Genomic DNA, 19,269 nt, shown 5'->3' with positions numbered 1-19,269 from the left:
TCTGTTAGGAACATACGGGGTAATCAGAGCTCTGACGTATGATGGAGCTTGATTATTAAGGGCTTTGTATTTCAGAAGAATAATTTTAAATTCTAGTCTTGATTTAACAGGAAGCCAATGAAGGGAAGCTAAAATTGGAGAAATATGATCCCTCTTGTTGATTTTCATCAGAACTCTTGCTGCAGCATTTTGGATCAGCTGAAGACTTTGAACTGCAGTTTGTGGACTTCCTGATAGTAAAGAATTACAATAGTCCAGCCTTGAAGTAACAAATGCATGGACTAGTTTTCAGCAGGTGAAAAATGGAAACTCTGGAAACCTGTTAAATGACATGTCTTGGTCGAAAATAACACCAAGGTTTTTTACTTTATTACCAGAGGCCAAGTTAATGACATCCAGATTAAGTGGTTGATTAAGAAGTTTATTTTTTGAGGACTCTGGTTCAAAGATGACAACTTTTGTCTTGTCAGAATTTAAAAGCAGTGAATTCAAAGTCATCCAGGTTTTGATGTCATTCAAGACGTTCCTGTAGTTGAACTGATTGATTGTATTTATCAGGATTTATGGACTTATTGAAATGGTCTCTACCTCTGGAGAGGTCAGCTCAGTTCAAGTGGCTTGAACTCGTTTGCTGCCTCGATTGGAACTTCCCTTGCTGTGTGTGCCAGCTGGTCAGTCAGCCATTGCGGTCGGTCGGCCTGATCCTCCGCAACCATCTCCATTTTCCTCAGCTCTTGATCAGAAGCCAGGGTTTCTGACGCATCGACCGTAGACAGCCCTTATAGAAACCAGAGGATCCATTTTACCTTTTCACAGGGAGCACATTTCAGAGATAAACGACGGGAGCCAACAGAAAGCAGACGTCAAGGACCTCTACCTGCACTGAGATCTTCTACGCAGGGGAAAAGGACGAGGTCGCTGAGTGTTAACCTCAGCAGAAGGCAGATCTCTGTTTGAAGAGCATTTAGATTTTACCAGTTGTTTTAAACTTTTACTTCATAGCATCCTCGTACGTTATCTAGCTTTTGGGAGTTTGTGTATACCACACTGTGGCTCAGACAAAGAGCAGGCCGTAATTAGTACTGCTGGACCGACGGCTGATGTCAGACAGAAAACATCCAGGTCAGGTTACTGCTGGTTGAACTTCTAAAGATCTTCAGCCGCCTCTCCCATCCAGCCAGTTTCAACTTGGACGCAACATCTGCCCTGTGGTCACTTCTGAGCAGATAGACAGTGGAAGTCACGCTTTTTGTGTCATACAGCATGTGTAATACATCCTGAAATAGTATTAACTTGAATGGATGAGTCTTAACATTCTTTGAAACGCTCGCAGTTGTCGACTTGAGCTCACACTTTTTACTTTCCATTTGTTTGTTTCAGGGTTTCTGTGTTTTTATTTTTTTGTTTGTAAGGCTTGTTGTCTACTATGGTGGGGACCAACGGCGGATCCTTCCATAAGCTAAACTCGTAACGTTATGACCGTGTTTGTCCTGTTTAAGTGAAGTCTCTTTTCTCTTTCTGAAGCTGCTGGTCTGCTAGACCAATCACCAGGCTGGAAATATCACGCTGGTTCTCCCCTCTCTACGTCTCCTGATAAGATCCAGGAATCTTTTTAAACCCTCTCCCTATTTATCAAAGGCAGCAGTCAGAGTGTCCTGGTCCTACCTACATCAGCGACCCTTTGTCCCCGTATAGACTCCTTCCAGAACCTTAAGCTCCTCGATCAAAGCCTCAGATATTCATCAGTGTAGGCAGACTCATGAGCGAACTGGAGGTCTCTGTCGGTTCCCGGACTGGAGAACAGTCTTCCTTTGTACGTCAGGATGGCAAATTCTCTTTAGCGTAGGAACTCATGGTTGAAGCTCTTAGGACGCTGCTAATAAAGGTTGAATAGTTCAATGACAGTAGAATGTGACAGCAACAAAATGAATCTAATTGAAGGCGTTTTATCATGATTGGGAGGGCCTCTGTATGGTGTTTCATGCCGACGTTATTCTATTCACAGCAAAATGCTTTTCTCTCCTGGCTCTGTTTGTGTCTCGGCGAACAACAGCAGAGGCAGCCCTTTTCTAGGCTCTCCTAAAGATATTTTGGGGAAGTCCCTTTATTAACAGTTGAAGGTATGTTGAGAGATCGGGGGATGCATTTGTTTGCTTAAGAGCAAAATCTGATAACATGTAGGCTTAACTGACCCGTGTCGCTTTGAGTTAGGTAACTGTCGTTGGTGCCTTGCTAAAGTATGCACACCCCTTAAGATGGTGTTTCACCATTTGCCCATGGTGAAACACGGGGGAAATGTGTCCTTTCCACACCTTTGTTTCCCAGAAAAAAAACGCAGTTCGACAAAGACTTCTAGTCCTCTCTGGTTTGTGTCCCATGCAGAGGTATTCACTCTAACAAGATTCAGCACATTGCTTCAGGAGGAGAGTGTGAGAGATCAGAGGAGAAAGAGGAGAAAGAATGGAAAGGAAGGAGAGGAGGAGGAGGAGGAGGAGGAGGATGTAGGAATTCCTGCATGTCCAGGCTGGCAACACTGACAGCTCAGATGCAAAGAGACACTTACGGCTACAGCACGGTTGCACAAGGGAATCATGCAGGATCTAAAAGCCACCACGATATCAACACATCTGGCTCTCTGCGTGGCGAGGACGGTAAATCTAGTGAGCTAAAGGTTCTGGTTGATGCCTCGCTGAGAAGGTCTTTTGTGCTGACTTTGTACCTTCAGACGTGTGAAGGTAGCTGGTCACCGCAGCGGCAGGCATGACTAACTCTGCGTCAGTCCGTCTACAACTACAAGGCCTTACTTATCTCCTGAATCTCGTAATATGGGCCAATAATCCTGAGAGTGGAATGGCTGAGGCATGCTCTCAAGGAGGAAAACAAGACGCTGAGCCAGACGTTGCTCAAAGAGGACATAATGGAGGCTAAAAGTAGGAGGTCTGAGGCTGAAAGAGACTCGAGGCTGGGCTGCAGGTTGACCTTCTAGTGGGACAACGACCCTAAACACACAGCTTCAATGGAATTCATGAGATCCAGGCATGCTATCAATGGTCCAGTCAAAGTCCAGAATTAAATCCAAAAAAAAAAAAAAAAAAACACAGCTGTAAGTGCAGAGGACAGTGAATCTGCATGATAGTGGCCCCAAAGCTGGTTCTAAGCAAATGTAAACTAAGCTGCTGCTGCTTTATAGGCTTCTCATAAAGCCTTGGCTCTTTATACCGTAGATCTAACATTTGTTTTTTTGTTCATTAAGAATGAGAAGATTGTTACATTTGATTTGAAGGTTTTAACATAAATAGATTAAAATATCCTATTTTGTTGAAGATTTAAAAGTAATATTTAATTAGGCAGAATTGGCAGGTAGTAGAGTGCAAACAGTAACATTCATGGTTTAATTGCTGCACTAACTACAGTCTGTTGCTACGAGCTTGAATTTGTTTTTTTCACTGACACATCTAAGAAAATATTAACAAATAAGTGACTGCCTTTGAGCCCAGCCAATTAAAGCTGGCCCTCTGTCTCCATGTCCGTATTAAAATTCTGAACAGGACGAGGGGCCTCAAATCAAGTTGTGCTTCAGGCCCCACACAAGCTTGCGCCGGCCCTGGTGGACCCTTTGAATTCAGAACTATGTTGTCACTCAAAAGCCCATAAAATATGAAAAAGTTTGAGGCTTCATGTGGGAAAATGTGGAAAAGTTCAGCAAGCGGGAAATTTTGTACCAAACTAAACTAAACTTTGAAGAGTATTAATTTCAAAGCTCCTGCAGCTGAACTTCTCTCTGAATCTAATTTACATTTTCAACGCTGGGTTGGTTAGAACCTTCAGCATAATGTCCTTATGCTCAAGGTCCTTTACTTTAGATTTTTTTTTTGGTATTTAATATTCAAAAATCATGACAGCGAAGATAATTCACTTTTAAATAAATACATTTGAACAAGACGCTCCTCCAGGAGCAGCGAGCCTCCCGTGCCGGTGCTCCCTGGGCTGGACTGGACAGTGGAGGCGGGCTGCTCCCCGGGGCGAAGGGGGCGGAGCGGCTCCGCTCACCGGGCGGCGTCAGCCCTACAAGACGGGACGGAGCGGCAGAGGCAGGCCGACAGAGGCACGCGTTTCCCCGGGCTGGTGTCACCGAACTGCCGCAGCGGACTTCAGGTGAGGACCTGTTCTGGCTTATTACGGCTTTATTACCGCGGCACATATCCCGCTCTGTATCAGCTGTTTCCCAGTGGAAATAAGTATATATATATATATATATATATATATATATATATATATATATATATATATATATATATATATATATATATATATATATATATATATATATATATATATATATATATATATATATATATATATTTAATTAACAATGTCGCAGATCTCTGGTTAAGAATCGCTGGTAAAATGAGCGTTAGATGAGCATACAGCACCAATATCCAACGTAGAGATGTTGATGTCCTGGTTATGTGAGCAAAGCTGGTGTTTTTGCCTCTGGCGGCTGGACCTGGGGTGGGACAGCCAGAGAAGAGCAGAGCTGTACCTGTCCCAGGACAGACAGGATGATCCTCACCCCTCAGACACTACAAAGACCCTGCCTGGACCACGAGCATCGCTGCTGCTGCTGCAGTGGTTGGACAGATGAACATGTCCTCTGACTCTGACACCACCCAGACTGTTTTCTCTACATCAGCTGTTTCTGATCTAGAGGTGATCAGCTGGACAGGGTGCTTCAGTGGTGACTTCTGCTAGAGGTGAACTAAATTTGCTCCGACCCAGTCAGACATCCAGTGTGAACCCAATGTGGGGCTGTTGTCATTGACGCCAGAGAACTAGAGGGCAGGTAATTCCCCCTAAAAACAGGGACATCTAGTGGCAGTAAGATGCACACCTTCTCTGAGTATTTCACATGCCCCCCAGTTGACAGACTTAATAGAAAGCCTCTGATGTGGTCTGTTTTCCTGAACTTGGCGGCCTAGTGGTTAGAGCAGGGTGTGTGCATCCTTAGGAGGCTGCAAATTACCCCCCCCCCCCCCCCACACACACACACACACAGTGGCAGCCCACCGCTCCCTAACAGATGGGTTACATGCAAATGACACATTTCATTGGAATGCACAAAATGTTGCAATGACTAATTAAAATGATGATGATTACTTAAAGAACAAAAAGCATTACAGATGCTTAAATCCACCGATGGACGATTGGATTAGGCCGATTTTCCCTTGATTGGGGATCAGCGGGTCCTGTTTATTGAATTTAACAGACCTAAGAGGACGTCATCGGGGTTTTTTTGTCTGTAAACGCAACAGTCACGAGCGTGCACTCTGGTCTACTTCTCTGAGACAAATCAAAGTCAAAGCTTAGTGACGTATCCTTCGATGCATAAATGAGAGGATTTTGTAATTCCCTCAAAACTACCCACTCTGTCAATAACCTTCAACACAGTTTTCTTCTTACATATGTTGCTGTCTACTGAAAAAAAAAACAAAGTCCAAAGAAAATATGAAAGTGGCATCAACCTGGAAACCCTTTTCAATGCATCACTGGCTGAACGTGCAGCCACCATCAAGAAAAACAAATAAAAAGGCTGTTGGGACATTCAGTTCCACTCCGCTGCTAAATTTATGTTACTGTACAAACCAGTTGAAATTTAGGCTGCACGATCAACCATGGACTGAATCCAGTCCATTTTTCATTTAATTAGCGCTGATGGTTTAGGTTAAATAGTAAAAAACACTAAAGTAGAAAGAATGCATTAACATGACCTTTTTTTTGGCTGGCTAAGTCAGTAGTTTGTAGCAGCCACTGCCTTGGCATTGTTGTCTGAATGGTATTTGGAGATGTAAAAAAAATAAAATGTGTTCATTATTCAAATAATGTGGGTAACAGTATAACTGTGCTACATAAGACCCAGTTTCATGCTCCCATAATGCCTTTGTCACGGGTGGTTTGTGAAATGTTTCTAGCCCTTCGCCACCTGCATGTGTGACGATTCTCACGCGCCTCTTTTTGACTATTCGGCCATCACGTTTGCATGCCCTCCCTTAAACTGAACTCTCGTTTGTTTGCCGTGCTGCAGCTTAATTAGAGCATGCAAAGAAGGGCCGGGCAGATTTAGACACAGAGAGGTCTGGATTGAGTGTGGCTGACACGCTTCGGGTCCTAAACGTAAGACAACAGCTTCGTTTTTCAGGCAGGCCTTCACAGCTCTGTTGAGAGCAGCAGGTTTAAGGGGGCGGGGCCTTCTAGCCGACCGCACCTTCTTATGCTAATGTTGCTGTCTTTTGAGATTGATGGCAAAACCAACAAGCCAACATGGTCTCGAAATACTAGTTCCCTGCAGCAGGTGCTAACTTAAATAAAAAATATTGGAGGAGAAATTTTACATAATCATAAAAAAAGCGACCTGTTCAGGACTTTTCTTTGTGCTTTGGTCACATCGTTGCTTGGGTACAGAACATCAACAACATGAGCGGATCGCTTTATTACCAGTACAATATGAGGTTAAAGTCTGAATCTTAAAGAAAGCAAGATGTGTAGATTGGACCCCGTAGACGTGACTGGCTCACAGATACTCTAGAAGGGTGTTGGTCATTTCACTCCTTCACCACTTTGGTTCGCTTGCGGTTTTCAAATCAGACGTTTTCACACCATCAAAGCATCCAATCCGATCCAGGGGGACAGTGTGCTTCGACAGCCAATGGTCTAAAGTAAATTTCTGTATTCTTCTCATATTTTACTGTCAGATCATGTGGTTTTTGTGATACAGATAAATTATATCTACAGGTAAGCAGTCCCGTGACATCATTTTGGTTTGATCTGGGATAAACTGAACTGATCTGGGATAAACTGAGCCGGAGCTACTGTCAACCATATTCTAGACCCTGTTTTCCATCTGTGCATTTGAATTAATAGTCTCTTATTTGTTTGGAGACAAACTGTGACTGTAAGATATCTTCCTTTTCATCATGCAATGCTTGTTATCAGGTGTACCTCGGTGGAACGGCTCTCGTCTCTTTAATGGACTCTCTGCAGCTAAAAGCCCTCTCCATCAAAACCCAGATGAATCAAAATCAGGACAGGGTCCTCTCACTGCCTCCTGTTTCTGGAACTGTACCTCCCCATTAGTACTTAGGTTTTATGCAATGTAATACGATGCCAAGGTGCAGAAACTCTGCCTCTTCAGCCGAGCTGCACATGCAGGCAGTTTTATCTGGAAGCAGGAGCCTTTAAGAGATGATGCTCTCCGTCAACTCAGGTTTGGCCTTTTTTGACCGAACCTGGTTGAAGAAATCCCAGGTTGCAGTTCACTAAAACTGATCTTTGATCTCAAACCTCAGCTCGTGAGAGTGATTATCCGGTAGTAGAAGGTTTATCAAAACATTTCAGCCTGCAACAAGCAGATATAGATCGAATCCATCTTTTAGATGGAGCCATTGAATAACCTAACAGAGGAACTGTGGTAGATATCTGTTTACACAAGCTGACATTCCTTTCTGTGACTACCATTAGAAAATGATGCCAGGTCTGATGAAGGCTGCAATACTTATATTAGTATTGATGAACCCATAAAGGTCTCCAGACCGCCGGAGCTGCAGAAGCTTGTTTTGAACACAGCCAGCCTGTGGCTTCCTGCTGCAGTAATGCTCCGGGCTGAATGAGAGGATCCTACCATAGTCTGTCTTTCCCATTTGAAGACAAAAAAAAAAAAAGCGTAGAATAGCTGGGGTGCTGTTCCATCCGGCTTTGACCCGGATGAATTTGCACCGCCTTGACGTAATCCACCGTCAGGAGGAGGAACCTGACGGCAGCGCTGCAGTCTGTTTCAGGACGGATGCGTCAGCAGGCCTGAAACTGTTGTCTCTCCCACAGGTCGTCAGCATGACTGAGAAGGTGAGCGCCGAGGAGATGGAGGAGATCAGGGAGGGCTTCCAGAAAGTGGGTGAGTGAACGTTCAATATGCAGATCCCGCAGATACGCCATGGCGCTTTGGTTTGGGGCACAACAGCTGATGAGCATGTGTGAGTCTGAGGACAAGCTCAGAGCCAGATGTGAGAGAATTTATTGTTGGCCCTGCTAAGGATGGGTCTGAGCCTTAATGTGAGTTCATCTTTTATAGCAGTGTTATTAAATAAATTCATTAATAACTCATAGAAATGGGTTTATTGTGAAGAAACAGTTCTATGTGAAGAAGAAATGGAATTAATAACCTTTCACAAGGTTGGTCTTTGAGTTAAGAGATCTGTGACCAATCTCTGTACATTGTCCAGATATAGAAAGTTCATTGTGTGTTCCTGTTCCAAGCTTTTTGGATCATTTTCCTATTGAAAAAAACAACAATGACTACCCATTATCCATTTACAGGTAGTTTCTAACAGATCTTTTCGTACTGAAAATATGCCACATATTCCAGAGTCAATGACGCGGTTCTAACAAGGTTCCCTGGGCATCCCGAAGTCAAAAGGCCCACAGCAAGATAGAACCCCCTCTGTACTGTACGGTTGACATGATTAGCACAATCTTCATCTCATCTGATCAAAGCACACAATTCCAGTTAAAGTCCCAGTGATGATTAGCAAACTTCGCATATGTTTACATCTGTGATGGCAGGAAAGAAAACACTTTTCCTCGCATATCATGGTTGTCATAGAAACTCGGTGACCCTAGGAGGTCACCCTTTGCGGTAGTTTTCTAACTGCGAGCTCTGGGGATTGTTGTTTGACCTCCTTTACCCTCCTCCTCCTCCTCACCGTGGGTGCCTTCCTGTCTGTGCCGGCAGCACTACTGAGCGCTCATCGTCTGACAAACATGCGGCTGCAGCGCTTTTATCAGCATGTTTCCAAACAGCCTGTGTGGCACTGAGCCTTCTTTTACTCCCCCACCGTGTCTAGATGTGGACGGCAGCGGTTACATCTGCGCCTCTGAGCTGGGCGATCTGTTCCGGGAGGTGGGCTGTCCGCTGCCTGGGTACCAGATCCGGGAGCTGCTCCAGAAACTGGACCGGGACAAAGACAGCCGCATCGACCTTGAGGAGTTCACGGCTGTAGGTAACGCTAACTAACTAACTAACTAACTAACTAACTAACTAACTAACTAACTAACTAACTAACTAACTAACTAACTAACTAACTAACTAACTAACTAACTAACCAATCTCAAAATCTCCTGTTTTTTTTTTTTTACTGTATTTAAGTCATAGAAATTGTCACTGACCGTTTCTGTGACTGATGGGTAATTCCTGGCAGGAACGGCATCTATCTTACAAAAACACTTTGAAATCTACGCAGAGATGGATGCAAAATGTAATCAATAGTGAATGACAGCTTATTAAAACATGCCCAGAGAAACACAGGTGTGCCATATTGTCGTTCACAATGTTTTTGGTTAATACAAACGGACCCATTGTGACCTGTAACGTCCTATCAGGAGAGCAGCCCCACACCATCACGCTGCCGCCACCATGTTTCGTCCTTTGGCATGTTCCTCTTAAGGCGTGCTGCGTTAGTTTAAAACCTGCTGTAACAGGAAGCACACAGAATCATTTCCCAAAGCTCCTGAGCTATTCTTTGGGCAAATGTGAGACGTGCCTTTGTGCTCTGTTGTTGCTTTGCCTCGAAACTCGCATGGACACTGTGCTCCATAATCACCAGGACAGAGGCAACTGAGGGCTGCTTTGCATTAACCTGACTCCGCCAGATGGATTTGCTCCGCATATCCATCTGGAAACCTTCCGTTGAAGTAATTTTGGGAAGGGGCGAAAATACTGGTTAGCTGATTGGCCTATGTTGGTGACAGACAGGCCAAATAAACCAATCAGATCAACGAAGCATATGACGTACTCGTCAACATGCTTCGTCGTCGATTTGGTACGAGTGACGACGAAAACACAACCACAAGCCAAGTTACTCTTGCTGCTGCAGGTAAAGGCTCGTTAGCTCAGCAAATAAATACTCTGTTATGCCGATAAAACTTGCTCGATAGCCACGCTAACGCTAGTTTCATCGGCTGAAGCCGCCATGTTCTTTAGACTGAACTGTCGCGCTTCTCGTTGCGTCACACCTCAACCCACCTCAAAGCCAACGCTGATTGGACGTTCGTTTGGTGAACGGCTCCAAATTTTCTTTAACGGAGAGTAGCCAGACTGATCTGCAAGTGAAACCTTGAAAGCTCGCGAGATCTGGATGGCCTCACGAGGCTAGCTTTGCATTAAATAACTGCTTAAAAATAATAAACTGTCTGACCTTTTTACATTTTCTGCTTTTCATATGTATGATATAATTAGCATTAAAGAATAATTTTGAACAAATTTTGACCCAGGGTTTTGCTACATGCTACTTAGTGTTTTTCTAGCGAGACAGAAAACTCTAAACCAGGTCAAACTGTGAAAATGTGTCCTGGGGATTTGTTCCTCAAGGCGGCAGCAGCCCTTAAAAATTGCCCGAATGTGAGTAGAACCTAAGGGTGCGGTCTTGGTATAGTGGAATGCTTACTGTTTTGGACTTGGCTGGCCCCTCACTGATGGAGACGCCACTAATCTCGTGACGTGTGTTTCTGCGGCGCCTCTAACTTGTCGGACCCGTGTTGCTTCTGATCGTTCAGATCTTCCGGGATATGAAAGACGACCGCATGGCTCAGGGTTTCAGGAAAGCCCTGAGCAAGAAGGAAGGCGTTGTGTCCATCAAGGGCACCAGCGAGCTCTCCAGTGAGGGAACCCAGCACTCCATCTCAGGTTGGTACTGCTGCGCCTTTTAGGCCACACCGTGAGTTTTTAAAGCGCTACACGCGAAGTGACGTGAGACCTGACCTCAATTTCAGAGCAGGAGCGCTACGCCTTTGCCAACTACATCAACACCGCTCTGGAGAAGGACCCGGACTGTAAACACTGTCTGCCCATTGACCCTAACACCGGACATCTTTTCAAAGCTGTGGCCGATGGCATTTTGCTTTGGTAAACCTCAGCCGCCGCTTCCTTTTCGCCCCCCCCCCCGTAGGCCTTTGCTCTCAGCTTCTAAACGCCCGTGCTGTTTCCTCTCATTCGCTGCTGCAGCAAACTCATCAACCTGTCCGTTCCTGACACCATCGACGAGAGGACCATCAACAAAAAGAAACTCACCGCCTTCACCACGCACGTAAGACTCGTCCAGATGCACGTTAACTCAACTCTGTGATTCCAACTTGAATGCAACAGTGACATTGCACCCCCCCCCCCCCCACTGACTTTGGACCAACAGGAGAACCTGAACCTGGCTCTGAACTCAGCGTCGGCCATCGGGTGCCAAGTCATCAACATCGGCGCTCAGGACCTGAAGGAGGGCAAGCCTCACCTGGTGCTCGGCCTCCTCTGGCAGATCATCAAGATAGGACTGTTTGCAGACATCCAGCTGAGCCGCAACGAAGGTGCGGTACGGGCGAACGGGCCGCGTGCCCCGCAGCAGCAGAGAGATGCAGAGTTTCATTTTGTAATTTTTATTTCCTGCCGTTTCGCAGCCCTTGCGGCACTGCTGGAGGAGGGGGAGACCCTGGACGTGCTGATGAAGCTCAGCCCTGAAGAGCTGCTGCTGCGGTGGGTCAATTTCCATCTGAAGAGTACTGGCATGTCCATATCCAACTTTTCAGGCGATATTAAGGTGAGGAAACTGCAGGGCTCCCATTAGTTCATGTTTCCCTGCTGCTGTTGCTGGGTTAGTGCAGGACTTTTTTGGAAGTTCTGCTCTCATTTTCTCTTTTCAGTGCCAGTGTTCTTAACATAATGCATAATCCGTGGTGGCTTGTTTGTATGGATTTGATGGTGGCGGCCATCTTGTTCTGTGCTCTCTTGAAAAACTGTTTTTATTTATATTTTTTACCTTCATTGAGGCTTTTGGAAGAATTCCTGCTTTGCATATAAGGACCATGTTATAAAGACTGTATGAAACCTGTGTGGTTTGCTGGAATGCTGACTTCTTGTACTGCTCCGTAAAGTTGACTGATTAGGAGCTGGAAACGTGCACTGTGTTGGAAACGGGACATTTTCGTCACATCCCACTGAGCGTCTGTGTTTTCCCTGCAGGACTCCAAGGCGTATTTCCACCTGCTGGAGCAGATCGCTCCAGATGGCAGCAAAGAGGACGTTCCTCGGATTGAGATCGACATGACCGGCCTCTATGTGAGTACGCGTCTGCGGCCGCCTGCTTTCATCTTCCTTTACCGTAGGGACAATATATCAGTCACCCAAAGCTGATGGACACGCACAACAGAAAGGGGTAGTTGTGCCACGGGAGTCAAGCGTCAGTCTATCTGCGGGTTCAGACTAAACTCAGCTTTGGATGTTTATTTATTTGGCCCGTTCTGGGCGAATGGAGGCCGTTTATCTTCTTCCTGCTTCCTGCAGGGTTATTTTAAACTCGAGTTATCATTCCCACTGGAGCGTCTATCGTGGGCTTGCTCTGTTTGTTCTGAGCAGGATTTTAGTATTTACTTCACCCTCAGGTTCCCTCAGAGGGCCAGTGAACTACTTTGTAGAAATAATAAAACTGAGGTTTCAAAATGTAATTTCAACATGGCAGGACAAAGTCCTGAAAAAATTTATATATATATATATATATATATATATATATATATATATATATATATCCATCCATCCATCCATTTTCCAAACCGCTTAATCGCTCATGGGGTCGCGGGGGGTGCTGGTGCCTATCTCCAACGTTCACTGGGCGAGAGGCGGGGTAGACCCTGGACAGGTCTCTATATATATATATATATATATATATATATATATATATATATATACACCGATACACAAACACACATGCATACCCACCAACATTTGAGAGTTTATGTACATAAACTCTCAAATGTGTACCTACATCCCTACTAATATTTGGAGAAAAGTCCCTCGGCAAGTTGCAAAGAACCCTCATAGCCTGGTTTCTGGCTGGAGGTTGGACCACTCTTTAGACATTAGAGTTTATTTAAATGTGTGGATTTGCTGGCAGTGACTCTGCATTTAGATGGAGTTGGTAAACATTCACATGGTTCGAGCTTGAGGCCAGTCTAGAAGATCCACGCTGGCCTGATTTATTGGGTTTAGGTTGAGCGTTGGTTTGAAGCCAACTTAAGAGGTCGACCTTCTGCATCATTCCATGCGCTCTGTGATGCGGCCGTACCGGTGGCAGTGAAACATCCCCTCAGAAGGGTACTGTCACCACCATGCTTGACAGGTGACACAGTGTATTTTGGTTTGGCATCTGAAGGCATTTGCCTTCTGCAGATTTCAGTTGAGTTTGAAGGTTTGGATTTTCGTCTTAGCTTGGGTTCATGCTGATGTTAAACGCTTTTCACTGCGGACACTGACTCTGGCGTTTTGGCACCTCGCAGTTTACGATAGATATGTTTTCTCTGAAACCTGCTGAGGGACATTTAACCAGTTATCACAGTAAGTATGTAATTGTACTAAGCTAGTACAATTACACCAATGATTCTTCTCTTTAAACTTCATTGAACTTATATTGTCGGCCCACCTTGAAAAAATTGCTCAAATGTATCAAAGACATTTATGACGCATATAGCATTCCAACTCAACAAGTGCCATTTTTCTTTTCATTGTCCATCTTAAAAAGTGTCACAATTGACAAAAATGTATATAAAATGGACCAGAAGTGGCGTGGGGTTTGGAGATTTTTTCACATCTCTAGTGGCTCATTTGTAACACAGTAGGCTGACAGGAAGAGGGGGAGAGACATGCGGCTAAGGACCGCGGGTCGGAGTCGAACCTGGGTCGACTGCGTCAAGGACTAAAGCCTCCGTACATGGGTCGTGTTTTTTTTAATGGAATCTTAATAGACCTACATCTTTGAAGCGGCCGTTTATTCCATGTTATTTTCTCCTGGGGCACTTCTTCGTTGCTCTTAAACATGACATTGCTTTTGTTGCATCAGGAGAAAGAGCTCAAGAAGAGAGCCGAATGTTTGCTGAAACAGGCCGACCGGCTGGGCTGCCGTCAGTTCGTGACCGCCACCGATATCGTGACTGGAAACGCCAAACTCAACCTGGCCTTCGTGGCCACGCTCTTCAACAAATACCCGGCGCTCTCCAAACCCGAAAACCAGGACTGGTATCTTGAGAGTAAGCACGGACTCTTAACAAAACCCTGAAAAGTTTTCCCGCCTTTGTCCAGACTTGGGGCGGACTTCATCCTTTCTGCTGGTCTGTGTCTTAGGTGAGACGAGAGAGGAGAGGACCTTCAGGAACTGGATGAACTCGCTGGGAGTCAATCCACACGTTCACTACATCTATGGGTCAGTGCCTCTCTTTCTGCTGCAGGGAGGTTCTTTGCTTCACAGCCTCACCGACGTCTGTGTTTGTGTTTGTGTTTGCATGCAGAGATCTGCAGGACGCCATAGTGATTCTGCAGTTATATGAAAAGATTAAAGTGCCGGTGGACTGGGACCACAGAGTCAACCATCCTCCCTACAAGGGAGTAGGAGGAGGCCACTTGAAGAAGGTGAGCGCAGAACACAGAAGGACTTCAGATTTCGTCCCTGACTTCAAACGGGACTAGATCTGCATGGGTTTTCTGCCCTTCTCTTTAACAGATTGAAAACTGCAACTACGCCGTGGAGCTGGGCAAGACCAAAGCCGGGTTCTCCCTGGTGGGAATCGGAGGCCAGGACCTGAACGAGGGAAACGAGACTCTCACCCTGGCGCTGGTGTGGCAGCTGATGAGGAGGTGATTGAACATTTCACTTTCCGGCTCGTAGTGAGTGTTCAACTTCAACCGAGGGCGCTGTTATTGCTGTACAGTACAGGACAGGTAGGGGGCGCTGTTTGTCCAGCTTTGGGTGGGAGTAGTGAGGCGTAGAGGTAAGGGTAGGCTGCTGCACCGTTTCAGACAACTTGAAACATGAGAACTTTACGGAAAATCTGAAATCAGCTTTGAATTTGTGTCATTTTAATTTCAAAACACCCCGAAATCAGTGATGGTGAAGGCTGATAATAGCATCTAACATATTGCAGGTACACTTTGAACGTGCTGGAGGACCTCGGAGACGGAGAAGTGGCTGGAGAGGATTTGATCATCTCGTGGGTCAACAAGACTCTGAAGGAAGCCGGCAAGAGTTCCTCCATCAAAAGCTTCAAGGCAAGTGACACAAACTGGCCGACCGGAGACATTCAGCATGTTGCAATGATATTACCTTCTGCACAGTGTTTACGTTACAACCACAGACTTTTATGTATTTCGTGCTTTTGGTTTCAGCCCTTTTTACTCCGATACCCTGAAATAAAGCTCTCTAAAGCCCTTTAATAGTTTGATGACCTCTAAAGTCTAACTTTAGAGGTCATCAAACTATTAAATAGCCTCCACCTCTGTCTCATTTCCTTAGAGCTTTGTGGCAGAGCCTCAGTGAACAGTGTCATAAGGCCCAGGAACAGCTATGGGTCGTCCCAAAAGGTTGTCAGAAGCCATGTAGGGATACAGCAAATATGTTGAAAAAGATGCTCCGGTCAGATTAGACCAGAATTCAATGTTTGGCCGACATGCACAACGCTGTGGGGCTTAAGCAGGTTACTGCAAGTCACTTTGACTAATTTGTTGGGTTCTTTTCTTTGCTCAGGATAAGGCCATCAGCACCAGTGTTCCAGTTCTGGACCTGATCGATGCCATTCAGCCTAAGAGCGTGAACGCCGACCTGGTGAAAAGAGACGACCTGTCAGATGAAGATAAACTGGACAATGCCAAGTAATCACCTGCAGTGCATTTCTCTCGTTTCAGGTCTTAAACGCGATAAAGCGGTGGGGCCAGAACCCCAGAGATAAACCAATAATTACTTTTACCATGTGACTTTTGCTTAGTGCGACGTCTCCATACTGACCCTTCATTTAAATCTCCCTTGCCCCAGGTACGCCATCTCCATGGCTAGAAAGATTGGCGCTAAAGTCTACGCCCTACCCGAGGACTTGGTGGAAGTCAACCCCAAAATGGTGATGACCATCTTTGCCTGCCTGATGGGGCGGGGCATGAAGAAGGCTTAAAGGAGCAGCGAGCGCAGACACACACACACACTTACACGCACGCATGCACACACACATAGGGACTGTTTCCGCCTGCTGAGACATTAAGACAGTGAACGTGGGTGTATTTTTTTTTTTTTCAGTGTAGACATTTGTTCTGATTTCCTGTCTTTAAACTGAAACACGATGCAAAAGCTGAAATGTCAAGGGCAATAAAAAGTCTTCCTGGCTTCACATTCAGGTTTACCTTTATCGTTAATTGCTCGATGTCACTCGGAGCAGAGCTTAGGTCAAACATCAGAGGCCACACATGAGACCACATGCCGACCCGCTGAGAAAAGAAGAAAGGGTGTCTTTAATTGAAAAGGTTGGGACACATGGTTAACATTTGAGCGATTGCTTTTCAGCTTACGTTTCTGGGATGGGAGTTTTCTCCTTTTCTTGTCTTGATATTTTTCAGTTTTTCCTGTGAGGCTCCAAAAATGTCCTGCGCGTCGCTGCTTTGTCACCTCTGCTGTGCGCCAGCCTGTTCGCAGGATGAGCCTTTATCATAATTAAGCCATAATAATCCTCACAGAATGTCTTTTGTTGCAGAATTTGCAGCCTGACAGGAGCCTTTTTAGGGGGTTTATAAACTGGAAGCCATATGCATACACATATAGCCTTTTTCTTGGGGGGGCAGGGGGTTACGGCACTAGTGGCTCATTTTCTTCAAAGTATGCTGACAGGAAAGGGGGTTTTGACAGAGGGGGAAGACATGGAAGCCATTTACTAGGATGCCCGATTACATTGGGATAAGAGTAGGATGGATCCATTGTAAATTAAGACTGAAAATATTCAACCACATATATCCAAAAGATGTGCTTAGAGTTGTATCTTAGAAAGACACATGGATAAAACCCAAGCCTGGGTGTTTTTTCTTAAAGCAAAAGTCTGTTACTCTGTGTTTCCAACTGCTGCGATTATCATAGGAAACTACAATAATACAGTAAATTAGTCCAAGCTGATGCGAATGTTGCTTCTACATCTACCACTTCATTTATTACCTCGCCGCCTCACACTCTGTGTAAAGACAAGGTGGAAAAGTGAGATGAATTTACAATCAAATCATGAGCAGATGCTGCAGCCCAGTGTGCATTGCTGCTTCTCCATACATTCCCCTTCCTCTGTAACCTGGCATAACATTCGCCACAGTTTGCTGCCTTCCAATCACTGAATCGTGATGCAAACAGCTTTAAACTCCTCTGTACTCCAACTATATATCCAAAGGTGACTGTGTACAATCAGATCTCTTGTGTCAAATAAATACATTATTTTTCAATTTGTCTTGATGCGCTTCTTTGCATAATTGTGTACAAATATGCTACTTGAACATGTAAATGTGTTCCATACACTGTATTCAGTAAAGCTGGAATTGTTTGCTAAAAAAAAAAACAATCACAACGATCCACTGCAGTAATCAGGCCCTCCTCTCACCAGATTAGCTTTACGAGATTTTCACGACATTCAGACTTTTTTGAATCAGGGTAAATTATTTCAAACATGTGACAGCAGCGACAGCCCTACCATGCTTTTGGTACGCGTTTTTTTTTCTTGCATCTCTCATGCTCAACCTATCGCAGGGACACAGCACAGTTAAATTGCTGCGCCTCCAGCATCAGTTCAGGAATCTATCAGCATCATGACAGGATGCTATTGTTTGGGCTTCTGCCCAGACTGAAGTGCAGTGCTGGGTGTTTGGTTGTTTTTTTGTGCAGTACCGTCACCCTGCTACCCATTCTACGCAACGTATCACTGCGAGTGCACTCAGAATGAATCATGCATGTCAAGTTCACAATGATTAGTGTTTTTCAGTAATCCCACACAGGCTCTGAAGTAGGGGTAGGCATTTATCATTATCGGGAAGATTTTCTTACCATAAGAATTTCTCTTTGTCATGACAACGACAAAATCCAATTAGTGGTGTCTGAAAACCCCAGAAATTGCACGTATTGGTGGTATTGTAATTTAACTTTTTTTGCACTTATGGTTCCTTGAGAGCTGTAATAATTATCATTAAATTCAAAAATCGAATTAATTGGATTGACTGTGTGGAGTTTAGTAACTCAAACAAAATCACACTACTTTATGTAGCTAGTGTCCTGATGAAGCCTTTTTGAATTTTGCATTAATATGTTATATTATTAAATATATAATTTTAAGTACAGCATTTGCCTTTCTATAATTAATGTGACATGCAGTCGACTGCAAGAAGCTGTACATAGTATTTTAGTGTTATCACAATAATACCACAATATATCGTGATAAAATTTAAAGTCTGTGTCGCCCACCCCTACTCTGATGCATGGAAAGTTGATGTGTAAGAATCCTGCTGCAACTATTCACTTATTGTATTACAAAACTACTTGAGGCCCTACTTGCACTCTTTCCTCCCCTTTCTCCCTAATCATTAATAAAAAATATGCTTCTATCGATAAAATATATAAAAAGGTCTGTAGAAATCCCGCCTTCCCAACATCCAGTCTGCATCCACAATTTGGAGATGTAAGCTCTCCTCCCCACCTAGGAGACCTCTTCTTTAACAGGAAGGTGCAGAGCATTTACAGTCTCTATATTTAGGTAACAATTATTTCATTTATTTTGATTTGGGAGGGCATTGCCGGACCTCATGCACATTAAAGCTGCCATGCCAAAAGCATTCTAAAGTAACTTAGATTCAATCTTTGCAAAAGGCCAGCAGCTGCTACTTCTTCAAATCCTGTGATGAAGTCCTGCAAGAGCTCCAGGCCCACACGTCACACATAAGCCAGGACTGTTGCCGGCAGGTTCCTCCAAACCCCACCAGCGACCCGGATATTCTTCCACCACAAAGATGAATCCCAATGATCTCATTTCCTTCATAGAACCAAATCACCAAGCTTGAAAGAACGGGTGAAAAATAATGAAAGCTTTTACTCTACATGAATGAGAGTTTCCCACTTGCTGGTACCCATAAATCAGTGTTGCTCTCCTCTGCTCAGCCTTACTCTTTAACTGTTAAACAAAAGAAAGAGAAAAAATCTTGCTTTCCATACGGAGCTTAAATAATATTTCTCAACAGACATATCTAGATGTTTGCATCAAGACATTTCTCCGTCTCAGTAACGAGGAGAGAAAATGAACATGGAGATACGATGGCAGCCCAGAGGCCACTTCAGACAAGGTTCTTGAATTCAGATGAGCTTGGTGGTTAAAAAGGAACACACACACACACACTTACAATTTACAATTTAA

The 19,269-nt window shown here is 44.5% G+C and overlaps 1 protein-coding gene across 2 annotated transcripts; it reads left to right on the top strand.

Annotated features, from left to right (window-relative positions):
• The first annotated feature begins 4,055 nt into the window (after window positions 1–4,055).
• Window positions 4,056–17,321, top strand: LOC105918375 (plastin-2). Of its 2 annotated transcripts, XM_036127094.1 has the most exons (16): window positions 4,056–4,155; window positions 7,876–7,945; window positions 8,895–9,046; window positions 10,603–10,732; window positions 10,819–10,951; window positions 11,051–11,132; window positions 11,235–11,400; window positions 11,491–11,630; window positions 12,053–12,148; window positions 13,923–14,109; window positions 14,204–14,282; window positions 14,368–14,488; window positions 14,580–14,713; window positions 15,001–15,124; window positions 15,600–15,724; window positions 15,885–17,321. In XM_036127094.1, exons 2-16 carry the CDS (start codon window positions 7,885–7,887, stop codon window positions 16,015–16,017), a joined length of 1,863 nt encoding a protein of 620 aa, XP_035982987.1. In that variant the 5' UTR covers window positions 4,056–4,155; window positions 7,876–7,884; the 3' UTR covers window positions 16,018–17,321. The 2 variants fall into 2 exon arrangements, with proteins under 2 accessions (XP_035982987.1, XP_012708905.2); XM_012853451.3 differs by lacking the exons at window positions 4,056–4,155; window positions 7,876–7,945 and having other exon boundaries at window positions 8,954–9,050.
• Window positions 17,322–19,269: the final 1,948 nt, after the last annotated feature.

Source organism: Fundulus heteroclitus, chromosome 23 (genome assembly GCF_011125445.2).
Source record: "Fundulus heteroclitus isolate FHET01 chromosome 23, MU-UCD_Fhet_4.1, whole genome shotgun sequence".
NCBI lineage: Eukaryota > Metazoa > Chordata > Actinopteri > Cyprinodontiformes > Fundulidae > Fundulus > Fundulus heteroclitus.
The sequence above is the reverse complement of the archived record's forward strand: the minus strand, read 5'-3'. Positions and strand labels throughout refer to the sequence as shown.

Coding starts and splice junctions, on each gene's coding strand:
- LOC105918375 (XM_036127094.1), top strand. CDS start 7,885: ATGACTGAGAAGGTGAGCGCCGAGGAGATGGAGGAGATCAGGGAGGGC. Junction 11,401..11,490: donor CCAGCTGAGCCGCAACGAAG/GTGCGGTACGGG, acceptor GCCGTTTCGCAG/CCCTTGCGGCACTGCTGGAG. Junction 14,283..14,367: donor CACGTTCACTACATCTATGG/GTCAGTGCCTCT, acceptor GTTTGCATGCAG/AGATCTGCAGGACGCCATAG.